Here is a 19,295-nt window from a genome sequence, read left to right as displayed (position 1 = left end):
TTTTAAAATCTGGGACAACACCAACACAGTGAAAGCTGAATTGGTTCAAATCAAATCATCAACAGCATTAGTGAGATTCTTAAAGCATTTAGATTTCAACTAATAAGCAGAAGTTGGCAATAAGAGTATTTCTTGATATAAAAAATGTTTGACTCAGTAAAAACTTGTTTTATTGATAAATAAACAGGAAAGATATATGAGACCTGATTATATCTCAGTGTTATTTTCTATCAGGTATCACTCTAAGCCTGGATCAGCTGGAGGTTTATTCCTGTGAAAAGGAAGTTTTTCCTCCCCACTGTTGTTGCATGCATGCACAGTGTGAGGGATTGCTGTCGAGTCAACAACAAAATGCAAGCAAAAGTCATCCCTACAATCTCATTAAGGTGAGCGTGTCTTGCAAGTCAGTGACACAATGCAATTTTTCTGGGTAGAAACACTGAATAACTCTTCACTGTATGATCTGACTGAATTCTCTCTTAAAAGTGCCTTTAGATGATGTGTAGTTTATTGGGACTATACAGTATATATCAATTGAATTGAATCATGTTATCTAGAAAACAGATCTTAAGTTAGAACCCCCACAAGTACATTAGTAGTTACTGTAAATATAGCTTTTTCAAAAACATTTGGTCAATAGAAGGTGAAACTGTAAAATCTCTTTAAGAAATATTTATTAAAGTTTTGTAATTTTTTTCTAACTCAGAAAAGGACAATCATAGTCAATATGAAGCTAATATCCGAAGGACTAGGAATTGTTTGAAGTGATGTAATCGCTGGAAAAGGGTGGGGTTATATTTAGTCTGGACTTCTTCCCTACCAGTTTGAACCAATAAATATTTGTAGTTTTTTTCCCCCCTTCTATTATTATTTTCTTTGTCTGTGTTACTGTATATTTTTCTTTTATGGGTTTCATTTTCCCTTTGTTATATGTTCAGTAAATTCAAAATCCAATTAAGTCCAATGTTTTAATTCAGAATAAAAGTTGCTCATGCTCCCAGCTTGATACCAAAAATATTCAATCCATCTTATAAAAGACGGCATATATGTAGAAACGTATTTAGATAAACAAGTTTGAAGAATCTTCTGTCACATTTATGAGGAATTTCTAAACCTCTCAGTTTTTTAAAACTCTTCATTTCTCAAACTCTCTACATAAGGAAATGTGGATTGATATCTGGTTGTAGTTAAGAAGAACGGTTAGGACAATTTTTCTCTTTCTCACGAGCTCTCATTTAATCTCTCCCTACCATTTTCAATTCCTGTATATTCCGTCTTCTCTTGAAAACATTTTCCCTTGCCTCCCACCGATTCTGCTGAATTTCCCCATTGGAAAACATTAAAAGAATATTCTACTCTATTCTGAAACAGACTTGACCAGCTAATACCTATTTCCAATTTAGAAAGAATACACTGATATGGTTTCTTTTATTGCAACCCATGACTTATCATCTCCAAATAGGCTACAGAAATAGCACATCCAGGGCTAAGTAGCCTTGCGCTCTCTGATCAAAGGTCACAGGAGGTTTGCCTGCTGAAACAGGTGATTGTCTTTGGGTGGAGTTGTGTGGCTGTCCTTCCTTTTACTCACACCGGAGATAAATCTGTTAGTTTGTTGCGATACTGATGAGGTTGGTCCTCCCATATCCCTGTCAGCTATCTCCTTCTGAGTTCAAAAGGACACAAGTCCTGCCCCTGAGCTTGCTAACGAGAGCAGAGAGGAAGTCTTTATCAGGTGGAAGTTTTGCTGGGAGTCGGCCACTGCAGCCTCGGTCAGCCTGGGAAACACTTTCCTCTGTTAGAAGCTCGTCTAAAGACCACCGCCAAGATGCCCAAAATGGTAGGATTTCTTCTTTTTTTTTATTTAATAACTGCCTGTGTTATTTTGATATGGTGGGATCTATAAATTCCATACTGTTTCAGTAAATCATATATGAAAAGCAATTTAGGGACAAAATTCATAAAATTACATACTGTTGAGTCTTTATCTGTCAGTCAGTCGTAGCCTGATTTATTTACGCTGCTAATATTTTTCTTTTTTTTGTAAGTTCTTTTTTTTCTAAGAGGCAGCGATCCTTCTAGTCATTTACTCATTAACTGAAAGTAGAGTTTGACCTATGCTGGACACATTCTCAACAGCAAATTAACACCAAAGTCCTACTTCTTGTTGCACCTGGCAGGTTCAAAGAGACTCTGTGTGGCATGTGTTATTATGATCACTGTAGATGTGTCACTTCTACTTAAATAATTTGTCAAAGTCAAGAAAGATAATCACCAGCAAATTATTACAACTTCAATGTTTAGCTCAAATTGTCTAAATGTGTCAGAGAAGGTCAATATGCTAAAAGGAATTTCCTACATTTCTTAAATGTCTTCAGTGAAAAGTTATTGAAGTGTTCAGTGTGAAGCTGACAAGACTGGCCTTTACAACAGTAAGCATAATTGGCTCTACAAGGAGGCGGTCTTTATGAAGACTTTATGCTGACATGTTTGACCCACATCACGCCAACTGGAGAGATGTAGCACTGTAACTGACGCTGCGTATTGATGGCGTTGATATGAGAAAAGCTGAAAAACATGTTTTATTACTTGGAATCTGGCTTGTGCTTAAGCATATCATCATAAACGGGGGTTCCCATTTAGTAAAAACCAAGTGAATGGTAGGAATTACAGCCATTTAAGCAGAGTTGAAAACAACAACCAATTGTTTTGGAACTTTTTATGTGCTATAATTTGAAACCTAACAAAATACCAATTAAAATTGGATTAGTTCCCTGTTTTTTTTTTTCTTTGTTTCTTTTTGGAAGTAGACCTACCAGTTAACTTTTTGAGTGTCTGGGATTTTGAATTGCAGAAGTATTTTTAATCATATAATGTTTATAAAAATGTCTTTAAATGTAAGTTTATTTTCAAGAGCAATTTCACATACGCTTTCACATAGATGTATTGTTAGCAACATTAGCAGTTAGCCATGGTGTCTTTTCCATACTTTCCCAGTCTCCTAAATGACAGGTCCCGATAGAGTGGATTCTTTGCTGCTATCATAATCCTCATCACCATGCAGGGGACCAAAAATAATCTCACCTGGTCAGCCAGGCCAACAATGCCCCTAATGACTCCCCCCCTTTCAGAGGCATAGACCAGTATTGGGTATTGCAGGCTAACAAAGACCTCAATGACTCCTTGTTACTGAGGGGTGGACCTTTTCTCGTGGTTCAATTTGGATGTTTTCTAAGCAATTAGCATGTTTTCTAACAAACAAGGCTAATTTGGGCAAATCTATAAAGCTTGGATCTCAACGCTAATTCTGACATTTTGAATTGAGAAATCTTACTGGATGGGAAGCGAAACGTCTTTACATTTGAAAAAAAAAAGTCCAGTGGATTGCTTATTGACTTTTTAAGTCTATAGGTGAGTCTTGGTAAAACAGAGACAGGTTTTATGTTACTAAGGCGGGGCAAATGTAAGCACTAACCCACGAATGACATTAAAAACAAGGCAGACCTAAATCTAGCTTTTTACTCTGGATTTTCCAGCAAGTTTTAACTGAAGCTCAACACAAACACAAGTTAACATAAACGGTCCAATTTCCAAGTGATGCCTTTCATTAGATGTCAACAAGGTATAATTAATTTTTGACATACCATTTTATCTTTGTAAGATCCTCTCATTGAGTCAAACAAACGTAACAATTAGTTAGTTCTTTTGTAGTGAGACCAACAGCTACAGATCTTATTCACCGATTGAACGTTTATCCCTCTCAAGGTGTTTTGCAGGTTTCAACATCAGTTTACGCTGTTACATGCATGAGTTTTGTTGTTGGCTAAAAGAAAATAAAAAAAGGTTAATAACCAGCATAAATAATGTAAATGTGTTTCACATGTATCTAAAACAAATACAAATGTTCATATTTCACATATGGAGATTATATCGTGTAGTAACATAGGAAAACCTGTTACATTTTTATGTGTTGAAACTGCGTTGCATTGTAACATATCAAACATTTCACATAACAATCTAGTGTAATGCACCAGAGCGTGGTTAATATTCAATTTAATTCTGTTTGAATTTAGTTCACTTATATAGGGCCAATCCGCAATACATGTCATCTCAAGGCCCTTTAAAAAAACAGTTCAATCGAGCTCAAAATTGCCATGTAGAAATTGTAGCAACATGTGTTTCACACAAATAAAAAAATACACAGAAACCAGAGGATTTTCCCGCAATTTCACGTTAGTTTAACATATTTTGTTTCCCCTTGTGAAAATCACATCTGGTATAAAAACAGCAGCAAAATATTGCGCATATTGAAAATTTGTTGCAGGTTTTACCCTTTGATATCTGTTGTTGCTAATAAGCAACAAACACCTTGTATTACACTGCAAAAAATATAAATCTAGGTAAGTCAATTTTTCTTGAAATAAGAGCATTTTTTTCTTGAATTGAGCAGGTAAGAGAGACACTTTGACATTGGAAGAAGACAATTTACATTTGAAATAAGAAACAAAACAACAACTGCAGTCTCTTATTTCAAGTGCATAATATCTAATTATCTTATTTTAAGAGTAAAAATGCTCATTCCATTGGCAGATTATCTTACTTTTCTACTCATATTAAAGGTAAATACACTTATTTTAAAACATTTGAACTCATTTTTAGAACATTTTTGCAGTGTAGGCAAACAGCCATCATAGCGCTTTTTGCATCACCCTAGTGCTAGTCACAGTGTATGTTATTATGTAGTCATAATTGCTGTTACAAAATATACTTTACCTTCATTTCTATTTATTTTGTATGCACACATGCACAAAATGTCCTTTCAATATGTACATGTATATAAATTCAGGCTTCAAGGGGTTAATTAACATGTTAAAATTACATAATGAATACAAATTAAGATAAATGTCCACATTTCAATAGTTTTTGCTCTTATGACACACATTTTCAATATGTATTTTTTACCTGCGCTTTTTGACGTCAAATGCGGACATAAACACATACGATAGAGACAACGTTTAAAGACTTTTTTTTTCCATATAAGGTTTGTGTGGTTGCACTTGCTACATTTTTTTTAAAGCCCGAGCCACCCTTGGCTAGAGTGATAAATGCATCAGGAATACACCAGATAAAAATTTATCTCCTCCAGGTGATCATGTAAGGTGGAAACAGCGTAAAAGCCCGGTGATGGTTTCATAATTAGATGTTCCATTTGTTCCTGCCCAACATTTAGTATGTTTATCTTTATGACAGCCAGGGCGTGCTCTGGTTCAACTTCATAAAACGGTTCTATATCTGCTACAGGCCCAAGCCAAATCTATAAATGTGTTTTATTTTAACCGAAAGAATAGAAATAATATATATATTTTTTTATTTTTTACTGGTTGAGTGCAAGTTATAATTGAAATCAGAGGTTTTGTTATTTCCTCCAACAACTGATTTCAGTGCCTTCCTGCAGGCAGTAGGTGTTCGGCTGTTTCAGTCCTCGTAAGTGCAACCTTGTGTTCAAATGGCTGGTCTAAAGTCTAATGAGATAGTGAGCAATTATGGTTTATGAATAATCCATTTAACAGGTCCATATTAAGGGTGTGCTTCAGACAAATCAGTCCGCTATTTATGTTTTCCAGCATATCCGAAAGCAGCCAAACTGACAGTTATGTCAACTCAGATATATACTTGACACAAGCAAGTAGTTAAAACATGAAACAATGATTGGGAAGACAATAAGACTGATAGGAAAATGTCTCCATAAATGTAACCATTGAATTGGTTTCTTTTCTGCAGGTGAATGTTCGCGTGACTACAATGGATGCAGAGCTGGAGTTTTCCATTAACCAAAACACCAAAGGAAGGCAGCTGTTTGAGCAGGTCTGGATGTTCAAGTTCACAAAGCAAATAACATTTTAATGGCGGTTTAAGACCACGGTGGATCCAGTTTTTTTCTCATTGGGGTGAAAGAACAAAAGCATGGAAAAAAGAAAATAGAAACAAAATATAGCAATAGCTTATTATTTATAAGTGAGACACAGAACCAAAGAGCCACTACTATGCACTACCCAGATATAGTGGATCAAAACCGTCATCCTATCTCAATACGGCTGAAGATGAAAGTGCAACACCTTAGCTTCTAAATTGTTGTAAAGATAAAAATGTAAAGATAAAAAATGACAGAGATCCTAGAGACAAATCAGTTATCTTTTCTGTACCACCTCAGATCATCTTCAGAAATGAATTTATTGCAATGCCTTTATTGTAGGGGTCATGACAGGTGTCAGAAACAGTTTCACAGGGGCTCTGGCCTCTGACGGCCCCTGCCTAGAGCCAGCTATAGTTTGGACTAAAATATCAGTTTTACATTTGCATAGTATCTTTACTTGGAAATGCAACTTACTACTAACTTAGTCAGTGACAACGAAATAGAGTTAAAAAAGGCTTGAGATGTTTTTTGTACTGGCAGCTTCATGCTGTCGGACATAAATAAATACAAATTAGGAGACTATGATTTGCAAAATACAGGGAGATACTTGCAGAAAATTGCTGAAAACCATTAAACATTTTCAATCTATGCACAAATTTAGCTGTGCTTTGTGCTGTTCTACCCCCCAAAAAGCCTTATAAGCCTCCATGACAGTTTTAGGTTGTAACATAACAAAATGTGAAATGTTTTAAGAGGAGTGAATATTTCTGCAAAGCTTTGTGCATTTTGTCTAATAGGCATACTAAAATATAAATCTGCTCCCAAGGAAAAAAAAAATAGAAACTTTGTCACTAAAACTGCCATGTTTCAGTTTAAAGTACTTGTTTTACAAACAGTTAAAGCAAAAAAAAAAAAAAAAAAAAAAAAAAAAAAAAACTAAATCTTTCTGTTTTTCGAGGAAGAAAGACATGAAGATTTTTACTCTTTTCCTTTTGTCACCAGGTTGCCAAGACGATTGGCCTGCGTGAGCTTTGGTATTTTGGACTTCAGTTTGTGGACAACAGAGGAATTGTCACGTGGCTGAATCCTGACAAGAAAGTGGGTTTACAATGTCAGATTTTTTTGTCCTAGAGTATTGATCTGATGGAGTTTTCTTTTTTTCACTTGTTCCACTTTTATTTACTTTGAATAAAAGAAGCCTTGTCACTTAAAAAAAAACATGTGATGGGTACATCAATGCTATTTATTAAATCTTTACTCTTATTTTATAACCCTGTTCAAAAACAAACAACATTTCAATAAAAGTTGTCTAAGATCTAAGACACAAAATATTATTAGAAATTGGGAAGATAATCTGTGTTCTTTTGTGCATAAAATATTTTACTGGATACTTTTCACAATAATTCATCCCCATTATCAGAGTGAGATAACTCAGCTGCCTTATGCAGTGCTTGGGTAATACTAGTAATAAGAGTAGCGTGAAGCAATAAATTTCACAGCTGATTTCACAATACGTTTAAAACAGAAAGTCTGACTCAGCAAAAAAATAAAACAAAAAATGTATATGTATATGCAATTTTCTTTTAACCAAGTTTAATCAATAAGGGTAGTATAAACATTGAAACTTCCTTAAAGCGGTGGCCTTTCTATGCTATTTAAAGGGGAACACAAAGGTGACAAAGAGAAGAAAAACACCTAAAGTGTTGAGACAAAAATTATTCCATAGACCATAATGGCAAACATGTCAAACTTTTAACACCTCTGGTTTCCAATATAAAGTTAGGCTGTTATACTGCAAATAGGTTTAAATCTCTATTTATTGTTTAATCTTATACCATTACAATCATCATGACATTTTCCTAACTGCATGAATATAAGTTGAGAACTTCAATGTGTTTCCTTTACCAAATAATAGTGAATTCTTTGTCTTTAGCCAGAAGTATATTCACTGATACCTACTGCTTAATATATAAATATACATTTTAAAGCACACTTTTCATTATCTGTGCAGGTGATGCTTCAGGAAGTAAAAAATGAGACTCCCCTGCTGTTCAAGCTCAGAGTCAAGTTTTATCCCGAGGATGTGGCAGAGGAGCTGATCCAGGACATCACCAGGAAGCTTTTCTTCCTGCAGGTGAAGGAGGACATCCTGACGGATGAGATCTACTGTCCTCCGGAGACCGCCGTGCTTCTGGCTTCCTACGCCGTCCAGGCAAAGTACGGGGAGTACATGAAGTCAGTGCACAAGCGGGGATACCTCTCCTCTGACCGTCTGCTCCCTAAAAGGTGAGATCATGTTGCGGGAAATCCTACGAGTCTATTCATAGCTTCCCAGCTGAAAAGACAAGTTTATGTTGGTTAAAGGTCTGTCATCCTTGTTGTAGCAATTGAATGCAACTTTAAATCTAAAACAATGTGTTGATTAACCCTTTATAGCCTAAAACATTAACTAACTGTCAGAAAATTCAAGTTCTTAAAAATTTCAGTTGTCATTGAACAAATTTGATAAGTAATTTGCCATTTGTCATAGTTCAGGCTTTTCCCTGCAATTTATTATAGATTTTCTGTGAATTAGATATATCAGATCATTCAAACGTAAAAATATCACACTGATGATGATGTAGTGGTCTTTAAAGCTTGATGTAAAAAATTGAAAATTCTGATATTTAAATTTCATATAATTCAAGAAATTTTTTTTTAGATGAAATAACAGAAAGAAATATTAAGAGTTCTTGGATTTCTATCTTAAAGAAACTATAATGTTTTTTTTTTTTTTTTTTTTTATCATTTTTGTGTATAAGATAAGTAATTCATGACACATTTTCTTTTTAAAACCACCAACAGTATTTGAAAAATACTGAAGGGAAACTATTAGCTGCAGTTCCCCTACTAAATAATTATAATTATATACTGATTTTCATCTTTGTTGATCCAGAGGAGTATTTAGCAAAGTAAAGGAAAGAAAAAAGAAGAAAGTATTTATGTCAAATAAAGTCTGAAATAGCACCATTGGACCCCTACTGTAGGTGTTTGGTTACTTTAAGATCACGTTCATCATTGGGCTGTGAAACACCCGTGTAAAAAGATAAAATAAAATTTATCCTAACGTGTTTATTGCTTTATGCCGTTGCACTAGTAATAATCTATAAAGGCTATCCATCTCAAGGTCTCTTTTTTCAATTAGCTTGACTTACTGCTTGTGAGCAGTTTTTTTTTTATATATAGAACACTTATTTTGTTCTTGCGATATTTTAATTATTTAAATTATTATTTTGCTGTGTTTCATCTTCATTTTTTACATTGCAGCTTTTTCAGTAAAACCGACTTGAGTTTTTGTAAGTCATGGCGTATATCATGTACATCATGCCTATAAGGTTAAATGTATACAAAATTAATTAACATAAGAAACAATAAAAATTAGTGAAAATCTAACTTTCCTCTTCGTGAAAAGTTTAAGCAAAGTTAAAACATAAATACATGCAAAATAGAATACAGTCTAATATGTATGTTCGTATCGATGCTGTAGATAAAAAAAAGAAGAAAGGGTGGAGAACATAATGTGTAATGTTTTTGAAACATGTATCTTAAACGCAGAGTTTTCATTTTTATTAATATGTTTGTTTGTTTTTTTGCTATTTAGTTATTAATTTATTTTTGCAACTTTCTTTAAAACCAATACATGAAATGCTTATGGTTCTCTTATGCCTTGAAAATCATTCAAATACCTCTTATTTTTCAAAGTTACACAAATACCAGTATATAAATACCAGCACAAAGCGTATTTGGTAAAAAATGTTTTTATAACATGCTTCCAAAAAATTTGTTATAAAGTGAGATGCACATGTGAATGTGGCCTTCTTTATAGAGGCGGATCACTCCCACAGCATGATGCTGCCACCAGCATGCCTCAAAATGGGGATGGGGAGTTCTCCATCTTATGCAGTCTTTTCATGGTCACCCAAAAGTTCTTTTTTTTCCCCTAAATGTATACAGACAAAGAGCCAGTGGATGTTCTTATAGGGGTAGCTCCTCCTAAGTTATCAAGAGCCTCGTTGCTCTTTTATTTTTTTGATTAATGCTCTCTGGATTGATGCTGGATTAAACACACAGGTGAATTTTGCAAAGTTAACTCAAAATGTGAGATCTGTTAACTCATTTCCACTGTATATCACCAACAGTGTTTATAATTCAGAATGAAAGTAACTTGAATTACTAGTATTTACTTCATGTCTTACTTTCCTTGCAGAGTTTGTGTCTTCTTGGTGATAAACATGGAACAGGGACATTTAATGAAGGGAACTTTATTGAAAGTGGATGTTTATTTTTTGAGAAAATCTATATTTTTTCTTCCCATATGCTGCAAAATTAGACCAGGTAAACATCAGTTGCAGTTTCTAATTCAAGACGTAACAGAAAAGAAAGAGCCTTCAGTGCATACAGCATGTGTTTAAATTAGCTCTGTATGTAGACACGGAGTGATCCCGCTTTGAGCCGTGTGGCTTTCTGACAGCTTGTCTCTCCTCTTAGAGTGCTGGATCAACACAAGCTGTCAAAGGAACAGTGGGAAGAGAGAATCCAGGTTTGGCACGAGGAGCACAGATTCATGGTGAAGTAAGTAAAGACCTGCTGACAATGTGGGAGTTTTCTGCCTTGATGAATGCTTTGCATTGTTATGTTAATGAAAGTTAAAAAAAAATAAGAAGAAAAATAAAACAGGCAGGAATGTTTACTTAAAAAAAAAATCCTGTTTAGTTTATATAAGTGAAATGCACCTACATGTATAAAATAAGCATTTTATTATGATATTAAAGTGGATTTTTAGACAGTTTGAGATGCATTTATAAACTTAGTTAGGAATGTAAGGTTATGACAAAAAATATTTTTCTGTTGATGATTTTGAGTAAAAGTAACATTTCTGCTATAAGGTTTATTTCAGTGACAGCTAGTTAACACCCTGAATGACCGACGATAGTATCAATAACCCATGACCAAAGTCCAACATGGCTGCCTTCATATAAAACTTTATGCTAACATGAAGACAGAAACGCCTTTCACTTCTCTCTTTTAGTTTCTGCTTAAATCTTTAACAGACACAAACTCTGAAATCAGACGCCAACATTTATGAACTTAAAATCTCAACTGTTGGGGAAAAAAAACAAAAAAAATATCAATTGAAGGGCATATGTTACTGTTGGCTTTTATGCGTTAAAAGGCTGCAGAGCCAATCAGTTAAAAGGCTGTGCTGGTTTTTAAACTTTGAACTGGAATGTAATTAGGTTGGGTTTAATGCTACTTCCAGATAAAAGTTTCAGCTTTAGAGGTAAATAAAAAAAAAAAATACAGAATTTTCACTCGCACTTGTTCCAAGTAAATGTTACGGTGTCTACTTTGAATGAACCGGCCAAAATTCCAGCTGTGGTCCTTGAACATGATGGTTATAGATCTTATTGAACATGTCTAGGTTGCTTAAAGACAAAAGATAAGTGAAAACAGAAAAATAGGAAGCTTTTGAGGAAAAAAAAAAGATCACATTATACAGAACAAACCTATAAAACCTGTAACATCATCAGCGACCCCTCACACCTCCACCGCGGACTGTTCTCCCTGCTGCCCTCTGGGAAGCGACTTTGCAGCTTTCACTGCAGGAACAGCAGGTTCTGCAACAGCGTATCCATCAGACTGTTGAACTCTAAACTGGACTTGGCGTCACGCTTGGAACATTATTTTGCACCACCGACATGGCAGAAACTTTTATAATCCTTTTAAATAGGACACAACTCGATTTTATACTACATTTCTGAACCATATTTATTTTGCACTGCACTGAATATTTCCATATTGATGCCCTTTTGCACCATTCTTTTTTTAAAAGTGGTTTTCCTTTTACCCTATATGGTTTACATGATTATCACTTCTGCACTTAAAGTGATAACGTGCATTTCACTGCTGTAAGTTGCTCATTCACTGTTAGAAGCTGTAACAAAATAATAATAATTTAACTTCATGATCTCACAATGGAGAAATTAATCTCTGCTTTTAACCCATCCCCTTGGGGAGCAGTGGGCTGCCATTGTGTGGCGCCCGGGGAGCAGTGTGAGGTTTAGGGTCTAGCTCAGGCATCCAGAGTGGAGGCCGTGGTGATCTAACTGGGTACTTGCAAGCTTCTCAGAGAACAAGCGCACTGCTCTAACCCATTAGGCCAACACTCCCAAGCTACATAATTTTGTGTTGTATACACTCGGTGTATACAACATGACTATAAAGTTTGTCTAAGTCTAAATGAAAAAGCTGCAAGTGATGTTGGTTTTACTTCCCTCACAATGGCTGCCTGCATTTTCTTCTGTTACAAGAAGATGTGTCCTGAATGATGCTCAAGCAGTGTTTTCCTGAACTACACCAAAATTAGAATTATAAGTGGGAAAGTCAGCGCAACAGGATGGTACCTGACTTTTACATTCAAGATGGATGTTCATCAACATGAGTTAAAATCTCCTGCTTCACAGTTTTCTATTGCAGTTAATAGTTCAGGTAAGACTGACAAGTAAGTCTGTATAGAGCAATATATTTCGAGGCTGTGTAACAGTAGCTGTAGTGTGGTCCAAAAGTGGGAGATTACAGCTCTCAGAATTCTCAAAATCTGGTTCCGAGCACAATGGACCGCATCATATGTACTATGATCATCCACTAGGCCTTCATAGATATAGTTCAAAGTTAACAAATAACACAATGAATATTGTTGTTGGATTCTGTAAATATTGTGCTATAATTTAATGTTACCCTAATATAATGGAGCCACACCCGATAAAATAAATAAAACCAATGTTATTTTGACTTGAAACAGGGAAGATGCAATGATGGAGTATCTAAAGATCGCTCAGGATCTGGAAATGTTCGGTGTTAATTACTATGAGATAAGGAACAAGAAGGGCACAGAACTTTGGCTGGGAGTCGACGCACTAGGGATCAACATCTATCCAAAGGATGACAGGTAAAAGCTTTATAATAGGGTTTAATTGCACTGTTTTTGTTTGTTTTTAATTTCTATATCCAGATTTTTTTTGTATCTTCTTCTTTTTTTCTAAACGTGGAATTTCAATACTAACATCAGTCATTGTGGACATTTATAGTTTTTTCAGATTGTTTTACGGGGGAGGACATCAAATTAGCAGTCAAACCTCTGCTGCCTTTTATTTTTCCTTCCGTCATGTTTTAGTCGCTTGGCTGACCATGTAGACTGTGTTTCTAACACAAGTTTGACCTATTACTCAACATACACTTCTAATTTCCTGCTTGATTTTCTGATGCTGCCTTTATCCATATTTTTCAAACATGTTTCAGGCTGACCCCCAAAATTGGATTCCCGTGGAGTGAAATTAGAAACATTTCTTTTTCTGAAAAGAAATTTATCATCAAGCCAAACGATAAGAAATCTCCAGTAAGTATCCCATGAGTTGGGATTTTACCCAGTGAGTCAGTAACTTTAGCTCTACAAATCAAGCAGGTGTTTTCTTAAGATGACGTTTCTGTTTTTTTTTTCTGCCTCTCAAAGGACGTTATTCTCTACGTTGCACGTCCGCGTGTCGGAAAGAACATCATGCTTATTTCTAAGAGCAACCATGCCCTGTATGTTCGCCGTCGGAAGCCCGACAACATCGAGGTTCAACAGATGAAGGCTCAGGCCAAACAGGACAGGCACCAGAAGAAGATGGAGAGGTAAGACAGATGAAAAAAGATCTTCAAATCTACAAAACAATCTACATGTGAAATGATTCAAGAAGACAGGAAAACAATTTATTTTCGTTCTTACTTCGTGAGCTTTTCACGTTATACCAAAAAAGTAAAAAAAAAAAAATTAAGTTTAATTGAAATTTTAGGGGAATGACCAATATAAAGTAGTCCATATCTGGGAAGTAGAAGGAATATGATCTGATCAGCTCCCGCAGCATGCTGCTGCCACCACCGTATTTCTGGGGCTGGAGGTCCATAAACATTTTTGTACCCAAGCCAAAAAAATGTAATTTTAATTTCATCCTAAAGCAGCCCCCTCTTCATCATTTCTGGAACTGGAACTTCCTTGTAACCAGTCCAAGATAAAAGCCTGATATTTGGGGGTGCATGGTTAATAGTTGTCTTGGCAACAGTTTCCTGTTGCCATTGAAAAGTGTGGTTTTGAAGGGACAAGATACCACGTAAAGCTGGTATGGGATGTGAGTGATTAATGTGCGTGTGTGTCCTGCAGGGAACAGCTGGAGAGCGAAAAGAAGATGAGAGAAAGTATTGAGAAGGAGAAAGAGCAGATGGAGAGAGAAAAGCAGGAGCTGATGATGAAGCTCTACGAGTTTGAAGAGACTACTAAGAGAGCAGAACGAGGTGGGGCAAACCACGTCACAACCAAGCTGTCTAAATATGAACGCTGCTTAAGAAATGGTCCTTATTTTCCCAGTGCACCCAAGACAAAAACTCAGAGCCCACCATCTTTATTCATGATGCAGTGAATGTTTCAAACACTGGAAAATGATTTTACTGCCCTCTGCTGTTTTTTTAATTCATTTATTTTGTAGTTGACAGACCCTGAATGGTACATCAGTTAAAGTTCTGCTTTTGCTGCTTCTGTTTTTTTTTTTTTTTAGATTTTTTACGCCAATATTCATAGAATGAATAAAGAAAGAGAAAAATTTTTAAAATAAAATAGCTTCCCCAACCCCTACTGGCATACAGCATTTAATAGATTCTCCTGGGTGCTGATTTAAACCCGCAGAGCTTCGGGAGCAGCTGGAGCGGGCCATGAGGCTGGAGGAGGAGAGGAGGAGGGTGGAGCAGGAGGCGGCCCGGCTGGAAGCTGAGAGGATGGAGGCCATAATTGCCAAGGAGGAGCTGGCCAGGCAAGCTGAGGAGCAGATGAAGAGCCAGGAGCAGCTGGTGAGTGTACAGCATAAGTGAACCAATCCTGATATAAGTATAAACACACATTAGCTGTTTTAGCTGCAGTTTATGGCTTAATTATTTACTTCTGAATCTTTAAAGTATAACCCGCTCATTTAGGTAAAGCTTTATCTGGATATAGAGGAATTTAAAGTAAAAAAATATATAATCTTGATAAGCACAGATTGTTTATTGTTCTCTTATGTTTTAGTAAAAAAAAAACAGAAAGTCAGAGTAATTTTGACACTTGTGTTTAAAATCCCTTTGCATTGTTCTCTCTTAGGCTGCAGAGCTGCAGGAGTACAGCGCCAAGATCGCTGAGCTGGAGCAGGCCAAGAGAGAAAAGGAGGAGGAAGCTGAGACATGGCACGTCAAGGTAAACTTTCCAAAAGGTGGCCGAAGCCTTCTCGATAGGACGTCAAGGAGGGTGGCCAAATGAAACACTTCCTCACTGTGTCATTGGTTCCAGAGCAGAGAAAAAAAAAAACATTTTATTCTCAGCAGGTTTAAGGTTATTTAAAAGAAATAAAATGGTTAAGAAATTGCTGAAATGAATAAACAACACCAAGTGCATTAACAACACTGATTAAGAAAAAGGGACACATATTTCTATCTTGAAGCAGGAAAAACAAAAGAACATATCATTCATGCTTCTAGTAATTCAGGAAATAGCAGTAAAAAAATAAAATTAATTAAACTTGTCCACGACTTCAGTCAATTTCAGGAGTTTGCTGGAAGATCCACATGGAGGCGGAGCTGTCATTCAAAGCTCCAATGAGTGGCACTCTCCCTGGTCCATTTATGAGCATCAAGACTTTTGAATTAACTAATCATCTGTTCTGTCTTTACACAATCATAAGGTTTTATGCAATCTTTTTTAAAAGGAGCCACCTGTTAAGCAGGAAGGGACACTGTAATGTTGATGTGCATTTAAAAAAAAAAACTCTACAAAGTGTTGAGAAACTAATGAAAAAAAGCATACCCAGGAGTTGTCATGTCTTCATCCAACTGTTAGATATAATCTACATCTCAACTAGTTATTTGTAGGTCTCATCTGAAATCTACTGGGAACTTTACACTGGAATATTTTTCTGAGACATTTTTCTGCATCAAGCACCTCGATAAAATTAAACCCATCTTTAAACTGGACAAAATTATGTCTAACGCTAAGTATTTGTCTTTTAATAGCTTTTTTAAACTTTCATTTCAGTTTCTTTTAATTTTGATCAATTTCTTAATGCTATCATTCTTATTGCAGGGGTTTATTATATACTAAGAAAAAAGTGGAATATGACATTACACTGAAGCAGTAAAAGAGAATAAAAGAAGCCTTTTTAAAATACTTCATAAGAAATATCCCAAATCCACTAATGGTTATTTGAAATCATGTGCTGCATTCCCACTGTCTTCTGCTGATGAAGTCCCTTCTGATCGGATATTCCAGGCTGCAGAAGTGGAGCAGAACCTAATAAAGACCAAGGTAGAGCTACAACATGTGAGAACCACCTCCAACTCTGTCCCGTCGGGTGGGTCGTCATCCTCCTCTTCAGACAGCGAGAGTGACAATGAGCACAGCGAAGTAAACAGCACCCACAGCGCTGAGCTGCAGACGCAGGGCATCAATGATCACCGCAGGGAGGAGGAGCGGCTCACTGAAGCTGAGAAGAACGAGCGCTTGAAGAGGCAGCTGAGGGTAAGCTCAGACTTCCAAGAAGTGTGAAATCAGAAATAGCAACTTATTTTATTCTAATAAATGTTATTTTCCAAGATATGAGAATTTATTCTCAGCACACAGAGCAGTTTCAGTGGCTACAACATCTATTTAGACATAAACTGTATGGAGAGAATTTTATTTCATAATTCCTGCAAGAAAGATTTTGTTTTGTAAATAGAAATTTAAACAGAAATGAAATTTTGAAAGACTTTTTATTTAAAAAAATGTTTCGGGAGTAATTTTGCTGGTTTCTCAAATGATTTTTTTTAATACGTTCAAATCTATTTTTTGTATTTAGTTTTTAAAATATTTCTATACATTTAATATTTCCAAATTTTTTTTAAGATTTTTTATTTTCATTTTCTTTTTACAGTTTAGTTTTTTTCAGATTGAGTTTTACAAATTGCATTCTTTTCAAATTGAGTCTCGCTTTATGTCTGAGGTAGGGCTTTCCTTTGCATCGAGGGGCTTAAGTAAATTTCTGTTAGAAATGGATGTCCGCAACAACATTATTTATATATATATAAAAAATAGCCAGTGTTCAAATAGAGAAATATAAAAAAAAGAGGATGTGATCTTAGCAATGCAATTTTAAAATAATTAATACAAAAATAATAATCTATTTCTGAAAAAAAATTCTATTTCTGATTTCTGAAAAACAGAAATCTGTAAGAAATGAAATTGAAAAATAAAATGAAAAAATAATAATAACAATTTGAATAACAAAATCTGAGAAACCAGAAAAGTTTTTTTATTATAGTTTTCAAAATTATTATTTTTTGTATTTCACTTTTCAAAATGTTCTTTTTATGTTGTTGCCGTGTTTTTTTTTTTCACATTTCAATTTACAAAACATATTCTTTGCTACAAAAATTATGTAGCAAAATTCACTCCATAAGGCTACATTAGAAAAGTACCAAGGTGAAATCAGATAAATGCACCAAACTTTTCATGGAAAAAAGCAATGAACATATGAGGAAGAGCTTTGCTCTGTTGCCTTACAGCATGATGGTGTTTCTAAGTGCTTTTCCAATGTTCTCGCTGTGTCTGCGTGGGCTTTTTTGCCAGGTCCTCTGGCTTCCTCCCACAGTCCAGAAATACGCATTTTAGGTTAAATGGTGATTCTAAACTTGCTGTAGGTGTGAGTGTGCATGGTTGTTTCCAGTGGGTGCAATTTTTTCAGAGCTGCAGACAAATCTGTTTGAAATGTGCAACCATACAGGTATAAAATTGACATTCCTGGATATTTGGGAGAAAGAAAACATGTTTCATGTTTGGGCCATCTGTACCATGAGTTCTTAGTTTGCAGAACTATTGTTTCATAGCTTCAGTTTCTGATAAAAAAACAAACAAACAAACAAACTGTTAAATCATCTTCAGTCCCAAATATTTTCAAGCGTTGCTGTTTCATAATGACCAGTTTGTCAGTTTGATTTTCAATTAAAAACTAAAAATATCTACAGAAATGTTAAAAAAAGGGGTTAAAGGAAGTGTTTTCACGTGTTTGAATAATCAACTGTGACTCTCTTCGCAGGAAATGAGCTTAGATCTGGAGCAGGCCAGAGATGATACCAAGAGGACCAAGTATGACGAGCTTCATGTTGAGAACATCCGTCTGGGACGTGACAAGTACAAAACCCTCAAACAAATCCGCCTTGGCAACACCAAGCAGAGGGTCGATGAGTTTGAGGCCTTGTAGAAAACCCTGGCAGGTGTATCCCATAAAAAAAAACAAAAAAAACAACAACAACAAAATACAACATCCAGGAATGATCTGCTTAGCTTATTACATACTACAGTGATTGCAGCCAGTGGCAGTTCTTGCATAAGTGGTGCCCCGGGCAGGACACTCCCTTCTCAACCCTACTCCTCCAAATGACACACACACACACACACACACACACACACACACACACACACACACACACACACACACACACACACACACACACACACACACACACACACACACACACACACACACACACACACACACACACACACACACACACACAAAAGATCTAAGAACAGGGACATATTATGTTTTAATAAGTTATAACTTACCAGAAACCAAATATATGATGAAGTAATCGTCACAAATCATAAAAAAAAGTTTTGTACAGATTATCCAATGTATAGGTGTGTGAATTTGTAAATGTCAGTAAATAACGTGAATACATTTAAAACTTGCTGTCAACTCAAACATGTATGTGACATCGGATGTTTCATTTGTGAGCTTCCATGTTAAGAAGTTACGGATGCAATTAAAAAAGTTAGGACAATCTAAATACAAATCACTAATTTATGACAACGGATCTACAGCCCCTGATGAATATGTTAGACTCTTTACTAGCTGGGGCTGGACATAAAATTTCTTTAAAGAAGAAAACAATACCACTTATTAAAGGTTATGCTGCACCTAACCCTGAAAATTTCATTAAGGATAAAGCTTTTTCTGTTTTCGTCTTCTTCCTCTTGTTCAGCTTTTAATGACAGCTGGTGAACAACCTTCAAGCGTATCATCATGTACATTTTTATTTGCCGTTTTGAAATGTTGTAACTTCTAAACTTTTATTCTCACAGATGAAACATCTGATGTCATGTACATATGAGTTGACAAGAAGTAATAAATACAATATTTAAAATTTATTAGTAATAATTGTCTTACATTGACATATTCAGTCACCTATGTATAAGTTTTTATTGAGAGTTATCTTACCCAATATCAGTGTCTTCACAAAGACT

General features: G+C 35.5%; 1 protein-coding gene across 1 annotated transcript; it reads left to right on the top strand.

The window, feature by feature from the left end:
- The first annotated feature begins 1,611 nt into the window (after positions 1-1,611).
- Positions 1,612-18,527, top strand: LOC119779716 (ezrin-like). The gene is made up of 13 exons (XM_038279488.1): positions 1,612-1,840; positions 5,782-5,865; positions 6,917-7,012; positions 7,926-8,200; positions 10,442-10,525; positions 12,756-12,902; positions 13,253-13,349; positions 13,464-13,627; positions 14,154-14,284; positions 14,673-14,833; positions 15,120-15,212; positions 16,281-16,529; positions 18,085-18,527. The coding sequence occupies exons 1-13, from the start codon at positions 1,829-1,831 to the stop codon at positions 18,247-18,249; spliced, it is 1,758 nt and encodes a 585-aa protein (XP_038135416.1). The 5' UTR covers positions 1,612-1,828; the 3' UTR covers positions 18,250-18,527.
- Positions 18,528-19,295: the final 768 nt, after the last annotated feature.

Source organism: Cyprinodon tularosa, unplaced genomic scaffold (assembly GCF_016077235.1).
Source record: "Cyprinodon tularosa strain WSP-4 unplaced genomic scaffold, ASM1607723v1 ctg150, whole genome shotgun sequence".
NCBI lineage: Eukaryota > Metazoa > Chordata > Actinopteri > Cyprinodontiformes > Cyprinodontidae > Cyprinodon > Cyprinodon tularosa.
The sequence above is the reverse complement of the archived record's forward strand: the minus strand, read 5'-3'. Positions and strand labels throughout refer to the sequence as shown.

Excerpts from the sequence above, each read along its gene's own strand:
- LOC119779716 (XM_038279488.1), top strand. Across the intron at positions 7,013-7,925 it reads GGCTGAATCCTGACAAGAAA|GTGATGCTTCAGGAAGTAAA; the intron begins GTGGGTTTACAA and ends TTATCTGTGCAG. Across the intron at positions 14,834-15,119 it reads TGAAGAGCCAGGAGCAGCTG|GCTGCAGAGCTGCAGGAGTA; the intron begins GTGAGTGTACAG and ends GTTCTCTCTTAG.